Here is a 17,745-nt window from a genome sequence, read left to right as displayed (position 1 = left end):
CACATGTGCTGAGATCTGAATGTCAAAAGGGGCCAGCCATGGGAGGACTCAAGGAGAATGTTCCAGGCAGTGGGCACTGCAAATGCAAAATCCCTGAGGTATAAATGAGAATAATGAGGTAGAAGTTTGAAAGTAATGAGTTCCCAGTAATGAGGTCAGAGAACCAGTAGGGGCCAGATCACATAGGGCCTTGTAGGGGTGGGGGAAAGAAAAGAAAAGAAAAGGAAAGAAAAAGATTCTCTGGCAGCTGTGATGAAACTGAATTAGAGAGAGGTAAGAGTAAAATCCAGGAGACCGGTTACCTAATAGGTAACTACAGTGATCCAGGTGAGAGATGAGATGGAGAGTTAATAGGGCCTATGTTAGTGATATAGTCTACTACCAACTACATACTTCTGGGTCTCTATCACTTCCTGCCTGATACTGCAGTTAACTTCCTGCTAGACTAGGAGATTCCTAATGCCAGGTCATCCTGAGAACTAAATAATTTTAAGACAGTAATAAATGTGTGTTGAGTCTATCTACAGTAGTAATTTCTGCAAAGGAATTTAGCATTGACAAAGCCTTTTTTTTCTTTTCCTTTTTTTTTTTTTTTAAGATTTGTTTATTTTACAGAAAGAGAGAGAGAAAACACATGTGTGTGCAAGCAGGAGAAAGGCAGAGGGACAGGGAGAGAAGCAGACCCCCACTGAGTGAAGAGCTTGACACGGGGCTCGATCTCATGACCCTGAGACCATGACCTGAGCCATAATCAAGAGTCCAATGCTTGGGGTGCCTGGGTGGCACAGCGGTTAAGCATCTGCCTTCGGCTCAGGGCGTGATCCTGGCGTTATGGGATCGAGCCCCACATCAGGCTCCTCTGCTATGAGCCTGCTTCTTCCTCTCCCACTCCCCCGGCTTGTGTTCCCTCTCTCGCTGGCTGCCTCTATCTCTGTCAAATAAATAAATAAAATCTTAAAAAAAAAAAAAAAGAGTCCAATGCTTAACCGACTGAGCCACCCAAATGCTCTGACAAAGCCTTTTCCTAATCCATTATTTCGTTCCATTCTTTTTTCAAGTCTGCAAGGTAGCTATGATTAGGCCATGGACTTTACATGTTCTCTTTAATTTAATACTTACCATGACCTTGTGAGGTAGAGACTATTAGTTTGTTTAGAGCTGAGAGATGAGCAAACTGCCAAAGTCACACAGTCAGTTAATGGGGGCATCAGTTTGTACTCGGGCCTCCCTGGACAGCACGAGATGGATGTACTTGTGGCTTTTGCAAGGCAAAACTTTGCCTCAAGCCTAATTTGTTTCATCAGTCCAAACACCCCTAGCAGAAGCCCGAGGATCTATAATATATTACAGGTGCAGATATTACCTTTCTCATTCATTTGTTGGGGCAGGAGACCAAACAAACAAAAAACTATTGCTGACATCTCCATGGTCTGCTTTACTCAGCAATCAGTGTCCCCAACTAATAGAAAATATCTTACATTCCAGCCACTCAGAAATTGAAGGCTTCTTCTAGGATTTCCATGACTCAGAAGGACAGAATTTGTCCTTTATCAGGAACAAAATGGTAAGGCATCAACAAAGCCCTATTACTAGGATTAGAGAAACAAATGTATTATTTAGATTCTTTAAAATAGCTCTCAGTCATAAATCCTAGTGTATGGCATAACACTAGGACTCAAAAACTATCACACACACACATACACACACAATCCTTCCATAGAGTGATGAAACTCATTTAGTCGGCCATTAAACTGTGTGTAGTATGTGGTTCAGAGTCTGGCTCAGCATAAGTACTCAATAAATATTTGTTGAGTGAATTCCTAAAATCTATAGATTAGTATAAATAATAAATCTATTAAAGAGATCTTTAGAATGTTCTAGAACTTCACTATCCGATACAGTAGTCATTATCCACATGTTGACAACTGAATACTTGAAAAATGACTAGTCCAAATAGAGATATGGGGTAAGTGTAAAATACACATCAGATCTTAAAGACAATACAAATTTTAAAGAAGAATATTTTGGATATATTGTGTTAAATAAAATATATTACTAAACATAGTTTCACCTGTGTGAAATGTGGCTACTAGAGTATTTAAAATTACACATGTGGCTCACATTATATTTTGATTGGACAGCACTGCTCCAAAAGGCAGAGTAAAGTTCAGGGGGAAAAACTGTTCTTAAAGGAGAGGGCAAACCATTAAATAATTGCACTTTCCATAGTTTTCACCTTGAATTTATCAAGAAATCATAGGTTTCTTCCAAGGCCAGCTTCTCCCATGGCTAACAGAGGACATCAGGATTCTATGTAGGTCAGAGGGGCAGACTGGCAGCTCATAGGTGTGGCTTGCAATTATTGTTGACAGAGTAATTTTCTTAAAAAATGAATGAGTTACTATCATTTTTAAATGGGGAGATTTCATACACAGCTCCAAATTTGTAGGTGCTCTTTTTTTAATTTAAATTTTAATCTAAATTAATGTTAAATTTAATTTAACATACAGCACAATATTGGTTTCTGGAGTAGAATTCAGTGATTCAGCACTTACATACAACACCTAGTGCTCACCGCAACAAGTGCTCTCTTTAATACCATCCCCCATCTAGCCCATCCCCCACCCACCTTCCTCCATCAACGCTCAGTTTGTTCTCTATCGTTCAGAGTCTTTTTTTTTTTTAAAGATTTTATTTATTTATTCGACAGAGATAGAGACAGCCAGCGAGAGAGGGAACACAAGCAGGGGGAGTGGGAGAGGAAGAAGCAGGCTCATAGCGGAGGAGCCTGATGTGGGGCTCGATCCCAGAACACTGGGATCACGCCCTGAGCCGAAGGCAGATGCTTAACCGCTGTGCCTCCCAGGCGCCCCCGTTCAGAGTCTTTTATGGCTTGTTTCCTTCCCTCCTTTTTTTTTCTTTTCCCCCTTCCCATATGTTCCTCTGTTTTCTTTCTTAAATTCCACATATAAGTGAAATACGGTATTTGCCTTTCTCTGACTTATTTCACTTAGCAAAATATATTCTAGTTCCATCCACATTGTTGCAAATGTCAAGATTTCATTTTTTGGATGGCTGAGTGATATTTCATTGTGTGTGTGTGTATATATATGTGCATATATACACACACATATATATATATCACATTTCTTTATCTATTCATCAGTCAATGGACATTTGTAGGTGCTCTTTTAAAAATGGGAACCTCTTGGGGCACCTGGGTAATGTAGTCAGTTAAGTGTCCAACTCTTGGTTTCAGCCCAGGTCATGATCTCGGGGTTGTGAGATGGAGCTCCACTCAGTGCAGAGTCGGCTTGGAGTTTCTCTCTCCCTCTTCCTCTATCCCTCCCCATCGTAGATGCTCTCTCTCTCAAATAAATAAATAAGACTTTTAAAAAAATTTAAAAAGTAAGAATGAGAAGTTCTAGGGGCCTGGTTGGCTCTGTCAGTAGAGCATGTGATTCTTGATCTCAGGGTCATGAGCTCAAGCCCCAAGTTGGGTGAAGAGCTTACTTAAATAAATAAAATAAAATAAAGGTATTACCTATAAAAAGAAATGGGAAGTTCTAGCAATACTGGTCTTACATGGAAGCCATCAGCTACAGCTAAAAAGTAGAAACCACCTTTGGACAGAGAATGGACTCTCCAGTTTGCCATACTATGTTCTCTACAGAGGCAAATTCTTACCAGTAGAGTTAAAAAAAAAAAAAGTAAAATATTTCTTGTAACTATGTCTTAATTCAAAGAAAAAAGAAAAGTAGACCAAGAAGGTGTATATTTCTTTGAGGAAGTGAAGACCATTCCATGGTGTTTAATACAACTACAACGTTTGTCTGTCGAAGGAATATATCTTAAATCAGAATCATGCAATAACTCCGGAGGGTATACGATTTTGCAATCTCTCATCTAGTTTGGCTGGATCCAACATTATCCAAGATGTTGAATAGTAGCAAGTCGTCTGTGAGGTTTCAGTTGATGTAAAGTCACATCTGTTTGCTTCCAGATATATCTCAAAGATCTAAGAAAAGTTCCAAGGTATTGTTATGCAGTTTTTGCAGACCTGGTTAAGATCTACATGATACAGGCCTGAAAGTAGTGCCCTTCCATCCTTTAATGTAGTCTTCACAGAACTTCAGCTTCCAAAGCACCTGTCCTGTCTTGCCTATCAACCCTGTGAAGTGTGTAGGGGTGGAATTCCACAGATGGGGGAGGCAGAGTGACTTCCTAGGTACACAAGTAGTCTGGGAAAAGCATACACCAGACCCAGACCCCTCTGTCTTCTCGAGGCCTTCTGGAGGATGATGGCAGGAGAAAAAAGTGGAATTGAGAAAGAGATCTAAACAGAGGTGGCAGTTTGAAGGGACAAAGAAAGTGCAAAGGAAGTCAGATAGTGAAGGGTGGAAATTAGGCAGTGGAAAGAGTGAGGGCCTGCCTCCAAGGGGCTGAGGCAGTGCGTCAGCGGCTTTGGGGCAACCTCATTCCACCAATGGCAAAATGGAGTCAAGTGTGCCCAAGGACGTCCAGCACTTTGTCAGATGGGCACTAGACCCTGAACCCATGTATCCCAATCACAGTCCAGATCTTCCCTATCACAGGGACCACGGACCAAGGGGCCTGAGGCAGGTGGGAGCAGAGTTGCCACCTGGGTGGATGGAAAGCTCTCCCCAAGGCTGGTAGGGCCATTAACTGTCAAAGACTCAAGTAGCCTAGTAAGCGACTCTGAAGCCCCGATTTTCACGTGGCCAAGGCCTTTCACAGCTTCTAGCTCAAGCGGCATCAGAAATACCCGAATGCCATTCAGGGACTTTCAGAATCTCCTGAGAGATGATCAGGCGCTTTTGGAAACGTCATGGATGGAATCAAACATCAAAGGGCCGGTATTTTGGAAGGGCCACAATCTCCTAAGAAATATTCTGGAATACTGGAGACTATGGGAAAATGGTTAAGAGGCTGGCAAAAATCTGCCCACCGGCATTCGGGAATTTCCGGAGCTTCTCGAGGAGCACTCGGGAGCTCTCGCCTCTTTGCGATCTATTCAGGAGACTTGGGTCCCTGCAGATGCGTTTGTTGCCTAAATCGTAACGGCGACAGATACCGACAGTACGTCGGCAATTTCCGGAAATGTTCGGTATTGGCCCGAGAGTGGCGCCCTCTGATGGCGGGAACTATCACCACCAGTATCCCCCGGGCTGCGCCAGCATGCGCAGACGCAGTTGCGCGCCGGCGGCCGTTCAGACCGGACGTGGTTGCTTCTGAGGTCACTTCCGGCGGGTGACGGTGCGGACGGGTCAGAAGCGTAGAGGCGGCGGCAAAATGGCGGCGCCTGAGGAGCGGGATCTAACCCAGGAGCAGACAGAGAAGCTGCTGCAGTTTCAGGTAGCAGCGAGTACTCGGTGCAGCAAATGCCGCCACGGGCTGGGGAGTGGGCCCCTGGAGGAGCCCAGAACCCTTCTCAGATTGGGCCCGAGATTCTTCTCAGACCAGCGGCAGCCCCCTCCCCCCCAGACACCAACTGCCCTGCTGCTCCCGGCCCCCGAGCCTCTGTCGGTTCTCGGCCTTCCAGCCAGGGTTGCGGCCCTCTCCTCTCCCCTCAGCGGGTCAGCTTCCCTGGTTTCCCTTAGCGGCACCCGTCCTCAACCATTCTTCCCAGTCCGGTTACCCGTCGGACTTTCTCCGCCCTTCGACTCTAGATCTACCGAGATGCTTAATCCCCACCGCGGAGCTGGCCTCGTTTCGGGTCTCTGGAAAACCTACCAGCATCCCATGCTATTTCTACAAATATTTACTGATGGTCTCTTGGGTTCCTGGTCCTGTATTGGGCGCTCTTGTGGGGGAGGGGGCAGACCTGGCCCCCACCCTAAAGGTGTGGGTGGACACCACATAAGGAAACAATGCAACAGTTATGAGTGTCATCAGTGGCTTCTGACGGGGTTTTTTCACCCTGGGCCTATTCCTGGACTCACATTCTTGACAGTGCTTGAGGTGGGTGGTAACTTGCAGAAATCTGCCTCCTTTTAGTGGTTGTCGTGTTAAGAACTTCTGGCACTAAGCACTTATTTCCGAGTTGGGGAATCTGATTGGAGGAGACCACTAGGGTGGGTACCTTGGCTCTTTATTACCCTAATGGATACCCCTTTCCTTATTTCTAAAATACTTCTCTTAAAAAATGTCTACCCCCTAAGGATATTGTGTAGATCAAATGAGTTTAGGGATGTATGAAAGGTTTGTAAACTGAAATGTTTGTTCCCAAGCCGAATCGCTACTGTTAATCATTATTTAACTTAGGATAGAATTAAAGTTAGTGGTACACTTATTTCCTAATATAAAATGTGCTAAACATTCATTAATAAAGCATAATTTACCAAGAACTTCAGTGATTAGGCACTGCTGGTTCAACTGCCATTTATTGAGTACTTACGATGTTGTAAGTACTTTGCTAAACACATAGCCTACATGATCGCATTTAATACAACCCTATGAAACTCATTACAATCCCTATTTTACAGATGAGAAATATGAGGCTTAAGAGGTAACATACTTAGGTTATAGAACCAGTAAGTGGTGGTATCAGATTTAAAGCCAGATCCATCTTTCCAGAAACTTTCCTGAGCTCTTGACTTGTGTGCTATACCACCTGTGTAAGTATCAGTGTACAGCTGAGATTGGAATGCAAATGTTGTGATACCAAGTCTTTTTTTTTTTAACATGTTAGCACTTTTCTGTACTTCCCTTGATTAGATTTCACTATAATTTGAGGTGGATTTTTCTCTAAATTGAGCAGTGGGTCAGAAGTGTATACATGGAAAAATACTATTAACAGTTGACATTTGATTGGAGTTTTGAGTAGAGAAATTGAGGACACAGTAAATTAGGATCAGAGTGAATAAACAGCAGACAACCAGCCTCCTCTTCCTGGTAGACCACTTATTTCAGAATTTTCTTTAATTTGGCAGACCATTTTACCCCTTACAGCTCTTTAGGGGTAAGCTCCCAGAATGAGTGTTATGAGGAGATGTGAGTTATATGTCATGATGTACTTGGGCTGATACTGGGAAGACATGAATATGTGGTAGTATTTCTGAGGTAGAGTACATAGGTACCTCCATTTTGTCTTCATTGGACATTTATATCAGTAAGAGGTGAGCTCTAGGTTAAAGTTGTATTAAGATTGCTTTGTGAGGGGTGCCTGGCTAACTCAGTTAGTAGAGCATGTGACTCCTGATCTTAGTGTTGTGAGTTCAAGTCCCAGGTTGCGTGTAGAACTTAAAAAAACAACAACAACAAAAAAAAACAGATTGCTTTATGAGGTTGGATTTACCAAGGCAGTTGCATTTGTGTGTTCCTTAAGCAGTTGCTGGAGCAGGTTCATCATTCAGTTGCCATTGAACATTCTTTGAAACTTACTAGGTGTCGAGCATTATACCAGGTATTTAATGTACCTTAACTCTTTTAAACCTCTTAATAACATTTACGGAATTAACTCTCATTCATTTTGTTAATGAAGAAATAGTTTCTGAGAGGTCAGATAACTCACACGTGTAGTTAAGTGGCAGAGATTTAGAAATCCATACCCATAACCATCTTAGCTATAACCTGTTGGAGAAGCAAGATACATACATACATGAATAATGAGTATCCTGCAGTATATTAGTGCTCATAGTGTAATATAGTATAAACAAACTGCTGTGGGAATTTAGGGAGGGATGGGAGTATATCCATGGAGGTGGGAAGAGAAGAGAGAAGGATGACTTAGGAGTTAACCATTTATTAAGTATCCACTATGCCTTTGGCATGGTGCTAGATAGATAGTTGATAACTATTATGCTTAATTCTCACAGTAGCCTGGTAAAGTGCCATAGATAATATAGCTGCTCCTAAGTGAGGAAACAGATCTATTGAAGTATTTGCCTAAGTTCATTAAGTTATTAAAGAGGATGGAATTAGAATTAGAAACTTAGTGGGTCTGGATCAGGCTTTAAGGCTGGGCTCTTTCCACTGTACTTTGCTAGTTTTGAAGGAGGAACAGAATTTCAGCAGGTGGTAGGCAGAAGGATGCTCAAAGCCGAGGAAATGGCTTGAGCAATGTATGAAGATGGAATAGTGTGGAGTGTGTGTTGTGATGGATTTAGAGAATTGGAAGTGGAAAATAAGATTGGATAGGTAAATTAGACCAGATTTTGGAGGCCTTTCAAAGCTGTGCAGGATGGTTTAAATTTTAATTTGTATACGTAGGGAGCCATCAAAGGTTTTCCCCCACTAGAGAGTAGCGTAACACTAGGTTTCAGGTTTGCTTCCCTTACAGTATGGAGCGTGTGCTTGGAATATCCATAGGAGTCAGGACAGAACTGGGCCGTGCTGCTAGGAACTAGTTCTCAATGTGGTGCTTCATTCGATACATTGAAATTAGTGAAGTAAAATATTTTAGAAATCTTAGGTTTCCTCTTTTTCACTTTTTTTGTGACATGTGATTTAACTGGAACTCCCTAGAGTATATTTATCATGCTTCTCAGTCCATTTGATGTTTTCTTATGATTTTTCTAGTTATCCTTTTCTCCTGTTTATTTTGGAACCAATTGAGTATGAATAGTGAATGCACACATTTGTTTTAAGCAGTTTCAAATGGAAGAGAATAGGTCTTAAGAAGAGTTAATGCAGGGACGCCTGAGTGGCTTGGTGGGTTAAATGTCTGCCTTTGGCTCAGGTCATGGTCTTGGGGTCCTGGGATCGAGCTCAGTGTCAGGCTCCCTGCTCAACAGGGAGTCTGCGTCTCTCTCTCCCTCAGCCCCTCTCCCCAACTTGTGCTCTCTCTTTCACTACTCTACCTCAAGTAAATAAATAAAATCTTAGGGAAAAAAAGAATTAATAGAGGTATGGGTAAGGTTACTTTTACTGAAGTCCATTTTCCCAGATTTCCAAATATAACATATTCCCCTAGTGCCTTGGTTTACTGCTTCTAGGTTGCTGTTTCAACCTGTGGAGAAAGATGACATGAACAGAGAGAAGGGACTAAAGGAGCTATATGCATGGCCAGTGGAGGAAGAAGTGATCCCTTTCTACTTTTGTACAAGTGTAAGAAATTTCTTTCCTTTTAAATGAATATTAGGGTGTATGAACTTTGTTCTTTTAAATTATAGAAAGTTAAGCCTGAACTCTGGCCTGTAGAATTAAGCTTATAATTCACTTAGAAAATCTCTCTTTTTGGCTTTATCTGACTCTTTGTTACCTAAAAGAAAAAGAATAACACAATACTCTTTGTTCATGTATTTTAAAAAAATCGGAGTGATCTGTTTGAATTTTTTGCCCTGGAATTTGGTATCGTAGGAAAACCATGAGCTTTGAAACTTGGGGCAAACCTGAATTAGCCTTTCAGCTTAGCTTCGCATGAGTTGTGTGACCTTGGGCATGTTCCCACTTTCTTGAATCTTTCCTCCCCTATAAAATGGGGATACTATTACATAATTCACAGTAGTTTTTGTTTTTTACTTTAAAAAAAGCTATCAAGTAATGCATACTTATGCAAGTCAGTAACGTAAAATTGTAAAAGTATAATTAAATTTCATCTTATTCCCCTTTCCTCCTTCCTAGTTTACTGTGCGTCTTTCTATACTTCTCTCTTCTGCATATACAGGTATACATACTTAATGTATAAGCTCTCTTACCCGTCACTTGACTGATTAGTTGGAGCGGATGGCTTCCATTTCCTCAGATCTACTCTGTAGTATGTCCAAGTATTTCTGCTTTCACCAGTTGAGTTGTATGCTTGACAAAAGTCAGTTTTATTTTTAAAATTTTTTTTAAAGATTTTATTTATTTATTTATTTATTTGACAGAGCAAGCAGGGGGAGCAACAGAGGGAGAGGGAGAAGCAGGCTCCCTGCTGAGCAGGGAGCCCGACAAGGAGCTCGATCCCGGAACCCCGGGATCATGACCTAAGCCGAAGGCAGACACTTAGCCAACTGAGCCACCCAGGTGCCTCAAAAGTCAGTTGTATATGCTCCCAAACCACTCTGTGCTGGTTATATTTGTGATAAAAATACAATACATAAGCCATCAAAATACAGTGTTAGAGTTTTTATCTGAAAACTAAATTAAATGCTTTGGAAAAGGTCTATAGGGTCAAGTTGCTAGAAAATTGTTGTTCAATTAGGTGTGAGCAAGATAGGTGTAAAGATAAGTTTGGAAAAAATAATTGAGGTTCAGTATTGTGCACATAATCCTTGGCAAGTGCTTGGCGTTCTTGCACTCCAAGAAATTAAATCAGTGTCTTATGGATATGGTTTATGCTAGAAGGACTCCAAAGAATGCTGGTCGACCCGTGCCCTAAAGAAAAGAGTAGGCTTTCATCAAAAGATTGCTGCATAAATATATATGCTTTATGTTTTAAATGAAATGTATAAGTAATATATGGAATGTTTTTATCCCTCACTTTAAGTGACTTTTTAAATTAATTGACTAGGAAGTCTTATTTGCATTGGGTAAGAGCTTCTGCTATCTTTGTCTTAATAAAGGTAGGATCATACATATATAAGAAAGTCAGCATAGCATAGTAAGTTGTCGTAAAGACTGGCTGTGAATAAGACAGCCTGGATTTGAATCCTAGCTTCTCCAATTATTAACTTTGTGAACTTGGGTGAGTTACTTAACCTTTCTACTTTAATTTTTTCATGTGTGTACTTACTGTATTACCTAACTCAAGAGGTTGTTTTGGTAATTAAATGTTAATACATCTAAAGCACTGACAAATATTAAGTGCTTGAATGTTAAACATTATTACAGTTTCTGCTTTTTGGTTTTTAAAAACTTGAAGGACAATTAGCTTGTTTTCATTTTTTGATTTTGTACAACTAGTGTCACAGTGAATATTGTTGTACAGAAACATTTATCCCATTCTCAACTTTTTTCAGGACCTGTTATGTGCTAGTATAGTTGTAGTCACAGGATACAATGGAATATTAGGTATAATTCCTACCCTTGTGGATCTCACATTCTATTGGAAGAGGGAAGAGTCAAAATAAATAAATGGAATATAGGCTATGTTAGATGGTGATAAATGCTGTGGAGAGAAATAAATAGGGAATTTTGAGAGGGGGTGTTTAAATTTTTTTTTTTTTTTTTAAGATTTATTTGACAGAGAGACAGCCAGTGAGAGAGGGAACACAGCAGGGGGAGTGTGAGAGGAAGAAGCAGGCTCCCAGTGGAGAAGCCTGATGCGGGGCTCTATCCCATAATGCCAGGATCACGCCCTGAGCCGAAGGCAGACTCTTAACGACTGCGCCACCCAGGCGCCCCCCCCCCTTTTTTTTAAGATTTATTTATTGGGTGCCTGGGAGGCTCAGTTAAGCATCCGCTTTGGGCTCAGGTCATGATCTCAGGGTCCTGGGATCAAACCCTGTATCAGGCTCCCTGCTCAGCAGCAAGTCTGCTTCTCCCTTTCCCTCTGTATCTCTCTCTTGCTCTCACTGTCTCTCAAATAAATAAGTAAAACTTAAAAAAAAAAAAAAAAGGATTTATTTATTTATTTTAGAAAGAGGAAGGGAGAGAGGGAGAGATCACACTGTGAGCAGGGGAGGAGCAGAAGGAGAGGGAGAGAGAAACTCAAGCAGACTCCCCCTGCTGAACCTGGACCCAGAGGCAGGGCTCCATCCCAGGACCCTGAGATCATGACCTGAGCTAAAATCAAGAGCTGGCCACTTAATCAGCTGAGCCACCCAAGGGCCTGGGAGGTGGGGTGTTTAATTTTAAATAGGATTATAAAGGGAAGGCCTTCTTGAGAGTGTGTCAATTGTGGGATAACCTAAAGTTAAAGTACTAAACAAATCATGTGGGTACTTAGGGGAAGAGGACTCCAGATAGAGGGAATAAGGCATATAAGAGTCCTAAGGCATGGCCTCAACGGACCTTGTCCAGGAATGGCAAGAAGTGTGGCTAGAACTGAGAGAGGGAGGGAGGAAGAAAGTAGTAGGAGACAGGGTCAGAGTTAAAGGCAGGGCTAGTTCACAAATGGCCTTGTAGGCTATTGTAAAGATTTTGCCTTTAACTCTGAAGCAGGTTGGATTTTGAGTGATGACAGGATTTATGATTTATTAGGGTCACTGTGGCTGTTTTCTTGAGGATAGCCTGAAGGAAGGTAAGGGAGGAGTAGGGACACCATTTAAGAGATTTTTGTGGTGATGCAAGACTCCTTGAACCAGGATGAAGTAGGAAAGTAATCATGAGGAGTAGTTGGATTCTGAATATATTTTGAAGGTAAAGTGGATGGGATTTTCCAAGGGATTGTATGTGAAATGAGAGAGAGGAAGAAAGTAAGAGTATCTCGGCTTTTTGACCTAAGTAACTGGAAATGGAAGTCATTAACTGGGATTAGGAAGGCTCTGGGAGGAGCACATTTGGGTGTGGGGGTGAGATAAGTAGCTCAGTTTTGATCATGTAAAGTTTGAGGTTTCTGTTAGACACCCAAGTGAAGATGTCTAACTGGATATTCTAGTATTGAGTGCAGGAGAATGATCGAGCCTAGCAATGCAAACTTGGAAATCATCTGCATGAAGATAATATTTAAAGCCCTGAAACTGTTTGAGATCATCTGTAGAGCAAGAATACATAAACAAATTTTGATATTTGAAGGTGTTTTTGTCGTTGATGTCACCTAAGCTTTTTTTGAGCGTTCACAGTTGACCCTTGAACAACATGGGTTTGAACTGCACAGGTCTACTTATAAATGGATTTTTTTCAATACAGTACTGTAAATGTATTTTCTCTCATCATTTTCTTGGTAACATTTGCTTTCCACTAGCTTTATTGTAAGGATACAGTATATAATACATACAAACATATAAAATATGTGTTAATCCACTGTGTTATCAGTAAGGCTTCTTTCTGTTCAACAGTAGGCAAGTTTGTGGGAGTCAAAAGTTATCCTTGATTTTCAACTGCATGGAGCTCGGTGCTCCTAATTTCCATGTTCAGTTGTTTACTGTATTCTGTCCAAAGTGCTGTAGATTCATTGTGTCATTGATTCCTCTCAAAAAGTAAATGGTGTAAGTTCTGGTGTTGGTGAGTAAACTAGGATGAGTACGTAATTTACCTAAGGTTAGTAGCGACAAGTTTATATTTGAATCCAGATCTCTGGATTCTTTCCTCCTCTTTCCTAGCACTGCCTCTCCAGCGCTAAGTGTTGATTAGTTTTCAACTACGGTAGGGGAATAGGACCAATAACAATAGCTTTGTGGTAGGGTTTTTTTTGTTGTTTTTTTTAAGATTTACTGATTTATCTGAGAGAGAGCACACGCGTGGTGGGTAGGGGTAGAGAGAGGTGAAGAGAGAAGCTCATGTAGACTCCGAGCTGAGTGTGGGGCCAGATGTGGAGCTCGATCCCGTGACCCTGAGATCATGACCTGAGCCAACATCAAGAGTCAGTCACTTAACTGACTGCACCACCCAGGCCCCCCGCTCTGTGGTAGTTTTAAGAACACAAACACAGTTTAAAAAAAAAAAAAAAGAACACAAACACAGGGGCGCCTGGGTGGCTCAGTCCTTAAGCGTCTGCCTTCTGCTCAGGGCATGATCCCGGCGGTCTGGGATCTAGCCCCACATCAGACTCCTTGGCTGGGAGCCTGCTTCTTCCTCTCCCACTCCCCCTGCTTGTGTTCCCTCTCTTGCTGGCTGTCTCTATCTCTGTCAAATAAATAAATAAAAATCTTAAAAAAAAAAAAACACAAACACAGCAAAGGAAGTCAAAAGTATGGTTCTAATTCTGGACATCATCACTCAGGATAATTCTCTTAACCTACTCTACATAAAAGTAGACTTTTTAAGCAGAAAGAAAGAATCCTCAAAAGTGGGAATGAATAAAGAGGACAGTTCTCTCACTTCCATACCTACAGATATGAGAGAGAAAATGGTAGAGAGAAGGCTTCAGAGGAAGAAGTATCTTCAGAGAAAAGCCAAGTTTCAGTTAGAACATGAAAGTGAAGGAAATGTTTAGAGATGTAGTTATGGATATAGGGGATGTTGCTGATATGGCAGACCTTTTTATTTCTGTAGAACAGAATCCTGGTGTTACTGGTTCAAAACAAAAGTACTTTATACATTTTAACAGTTCCTGTTAGACTATTTTCCAGGGAGTTTTGGCAGCTCACACTCCAACCAAGAGGATGTGAGAGGACCTGTTTCCCCATACCCTTGCCAGCATCAAATGGTAGCTTTTTGAATTTTTGTCAATATGATTAAATTTTTAAAGTTCTCGTTTTAATTTGCATTTCTAGTGGTAGTCTTGGTTGTAGTTTTTGGTTTTGGTTTTCAGTCAAGTTTGAATAATGCAAGCACTTGTTTAAGCTATTTCTAATAATAAAGAAAAAGGAACTTTAGAGGCAGGGATTGGCTTTTCAGCCTCTGTTTTTGTTTTTGTTTTTTTAAGACTTTGTCAGAGAGAGAGAGCAGAAGCAGGGGGAGTGGCAGGCAGAGGGAGAAGCAGGCTGCTGTCTGAGCAAGGAGCCTGATGTGGGACTCGGTCCCAAGATCCTGGGATCATGACCCCAGCCGAAGGCAGACTCTTAACTGACTGAGCCACTCAGACGTCCCCCAGCCTCTGTTTTTTAAGAGAGAATGTCAGTGTCCCTAGGTGTATGGGAGGTTTGCTTTCTGGCCACCTTGGTTGCAGAATAAAAGTGCTTATTTTAAGATTGAATCGCATTGTTCCATTAACTTCTGATTATTGGTAGATTGAGTTTCTTCTGGCTATTTACAGTTACTGTGTAAATTGCTTACCTATCCTTTGTTCATTTTCTTTCGGATTATTTGACATTTTATTGTCATTTATATAAAAGGGAATGTTGGTCACGTATAGCAAATATTTTTCATGATATCCTTTATTTTTGATTTTATTATCTTTTCATTTACATTTGTTTAAATTGTTATCAAATTGGCATTTCTTTTCCTTCTGGCTTTTGGGTTTTCGGGTTTTTTTAAGAATGCTTCTACTTAATGAAGTTATACAGATGTTCTCGTTTGCTTTCTTTAAACCATGTGGAACTTTATTTTTTGTATATAAGAACCTAACTTCACATTCTTCCACTGGAGATTATAGGTTAGCTGAGTAATCCATCCCTTCGGTATCTTTACTGGATTAGTAACAATAGGCTTTACACTAAGTTTTAATATCTGCTAGGATAGGGTTCCTTCTCTACTTATTTATTTTTTGAAAAATTATTGGCAATTCTTACAGGCTTTTTTATATACATTTATTTTTTTTTAAAGATTTATTTATTTTAGACTGAGAGTACATGGAGTGGGGCAGAGGGAGAAGGAGAGAGTCTTAAGTAGACTCTGTGCTAAGTGTGGAGCCGGACGTGGAACTTGATCTTACGACCCTGAGATCAGGACCTGAGCCAAAATCAAGAGTCAGACGCTTAACTGCGCCACCTATGTTTCCCTTTATACAGGTTTAAGAATCATTTTGTGCTGTTGTGGGATTATTAGAATTGTATAAAATGTGTATATTAATTTGGAACTGGTTGACATTCAGGAACATGTACATCTCTTTATTCAGATTTGTCATATGTCCTTTAAAATATTTTTTTGTAACTTTCTTCATCTAGATTTTGTATGTTCCTTACTAGATTTATTCCTAGGTATTTTATAGTTTTGGTCACCTTATGAATAGAGCATTTCTTTATTTCTAAATGGTTACTAATAGAAAGAAATGCTGTTGAATTTTGTACATTTACCTTAAGTTTTTGGTTCTTTTATCTAATTTTTTGTCATGTTTTCTGTTCATTACTGATAGTTTCCTAGTTTGGTCTCTTGGGCTCTTTTTTCTTTATAACAATTTTATTGAGCAATAATTCACATATCATAAATTAACCCTTTTAAAATATACCATTCAGTGATTTTTAGTATATTTACAGATTTGTGCAGCCATCACACTATTTACTTCTAGAACATTTTTATTGTCCCCAAAAGAAAACCATGCCCATTAGCAGTCACAAGGTTCATCCATATTGTAGGTTATATCGGTACTGAATTCCTTTTTATGGCTGAATAATATCCCATTGTGTGAGTAAACCACATTTTGTTTATCCATTCATTGGGCTTTTGGATTGCTTCCACTTTTCAACTATTATTATTAATGCTTCTATGAATATTTGTATATAAATTTTTGTGTGGGTATGTTTTCATTTCTCCTAGTAGTAGAATATCTGAGTCACATGGTAACTCTGTATAACTTTTTGGAGAAATTGCCAGATTGTTTTTCCTAGGCAACTACATCATTTTCCCCACCAGTAGTATGTAAGCATTCCAATTTCTCCATACCCTCACTAACATTTATTTTAGTATATGTGCTGCCGAAGCAAGCACTCTGACTAACATTTGTTAATCATCCATCTTTGTAGCCATCCTGGTAAGAGTGCAGTGGTATCTTGTTGTTTTGATTTGCATTTCCCTAATGACTAAAATAATGTTGAGCATTTTTCATATGCTTATTGGCCATTTGTCAGTTTTCTTTGGAGAAATATCTATTCAAGTTCTTTGCCCATTTTTTAATCAGGTTACATGTCTTATTGGGTTCTAAGAGTTCTTTATGTATTCTGATACAAGTCCTTTATCAGATACATCATTGGCAAAAATACTCTCCCATTCTGTGGGGTGTCTTCACTCTCTTGATGGTGTTTATTGAAGTTTTAAATTTTGATGAAACCTAATTTATTTGTTTTATCTTTTGTTGTTCGTGCATTTGGTGTCATATCTGTATCTTTTGTTGTCTTATATATGAAGTCTTATCTATTTTGAGTTAATAGTTGTGAGGTAAGGGTTCGACTTCATTCTGTTGCATGCTGGTGTTCAGTTTTCCCAGCACCATTTATTTAAAAGATTATTCTTGTTTAATGACCTTGGACCTCTGTTGAAAATCAGTTGACCATAACTATGGATTTATTTCTGGATTCTCATTTCTATTCCATTGATTTGTATCCTTATGCTGGTACCACACTGTCTTGACTGTTGCAGTTGTGCAGAAAGTGTGAGTCCTCCAACTTGGTTCTTTTTCAGAATTATTTTGGCTATTCTGGGTCCCTTTCATTTCCAAATGAATTTTAGAATCACCTTGTCAATTTCTGCAAAAAAGGCAGCTGGGATTTTGATAGGGATTGCTGTTTACTCTGTAGATCAATATGGAGATTATTGCCATCTTAACAAAATTAAGTTTTCCAATCCATGAGCATGGGAAGGCTTCCCTTTTTTAGTTTCTCTCAGTGATGTTTTATAGTCTTTTGTGTACAAGTCTTCTTTGGTTAAATTTGTTCATAAATATTTTATTGTTTTTGATGGTATTGTGAAAGGAAATGATTTCTTAATTTTATTTTTAGATTGTTCATTGAGAGTGTGTCGATTTTTGTATGTTGATCTTATATCCTGCAACCTTATTGAACTCATTATTCTATTAGTTTTTTTGTAGATTTCTTAGGATTTCTTATATGTAAGATCATGTCATCTGTGAATAAAGTTTCATTTCTTTCCAATCTGGATGCCTTTTTTTTTTTCTTGTTTAATTGCTCTTCTACAGTATTGAATATAAGTGGCAAGAGCAGACATCCTTGTCTTGTTCTTTGTCTTAGGAGGAAAGCATTGTCTTTCACATTATTGAGTTAGCTGTGTTTCTCAGATGTGCTTTATCAGGGTGAGGAAGCTCCCTTCTATTCCTAGTTTAAGTTCTTATCATGAAAGGGTGTTTTGAGTTCTTAAAAGGGTTAA

The 17,745-nt window shown here is 39.9% G+C and overlaps 1 protein-coding gene across 2 annotated transcripts in view; it reads left to right on the top strand.

Moving 5' to 3' along the window:
* The first annotated feature begins 5,275 nt into the window (after nucleotides 1–5,275).
* The window catches only part of FAF2 (Fas associated factor family member 2), a 66,868-nt gene continuing 54,398 nt past the window's right edge, over nucleotides 5,276–17,745 (top strand). The window contains exons 1-2 of one of the 2 annotated variants that reach the window (XM_045801322.2): nucleotides 5,296–5,376; nucleotides 8,958–9,069. In XM_045801322.2, the coding sequence (XP_045657278.2) occupies nucleotides 8,989–9,069 (81 nt within the window). In that variant the 5' untranslated portion in view covers nucleotides 5,296–5,376; nucleotides 8,958–8,988. Of the gene's footprint in view, nucleotides 5,377–8,957; nucleotides 9,070–17,745 lie in introns of both variants that reach the window. The other variant, XM_045801276.2, reaches the window with a different exon arrangement.

The sequence above is a fragment of the Ursus americanus genome, chromosome 15 (assembly GCF_024610735.1).
Source record: "Ursus americanus isolate L20-20 chromosome 15, mUrsAme1.1.p, whole genome shotgun sequence".
NCBI classification, from domain to species: Eukaryota; Metazoa; Chordata; class Mammalia; order Carnivora; family Ursidae; genus Ursus; species Ursus americanus.
Note: the sequence above shows the minus strand (reverse complement) of the source record. Positions and strands in the feature narration are given on the sequence as shown.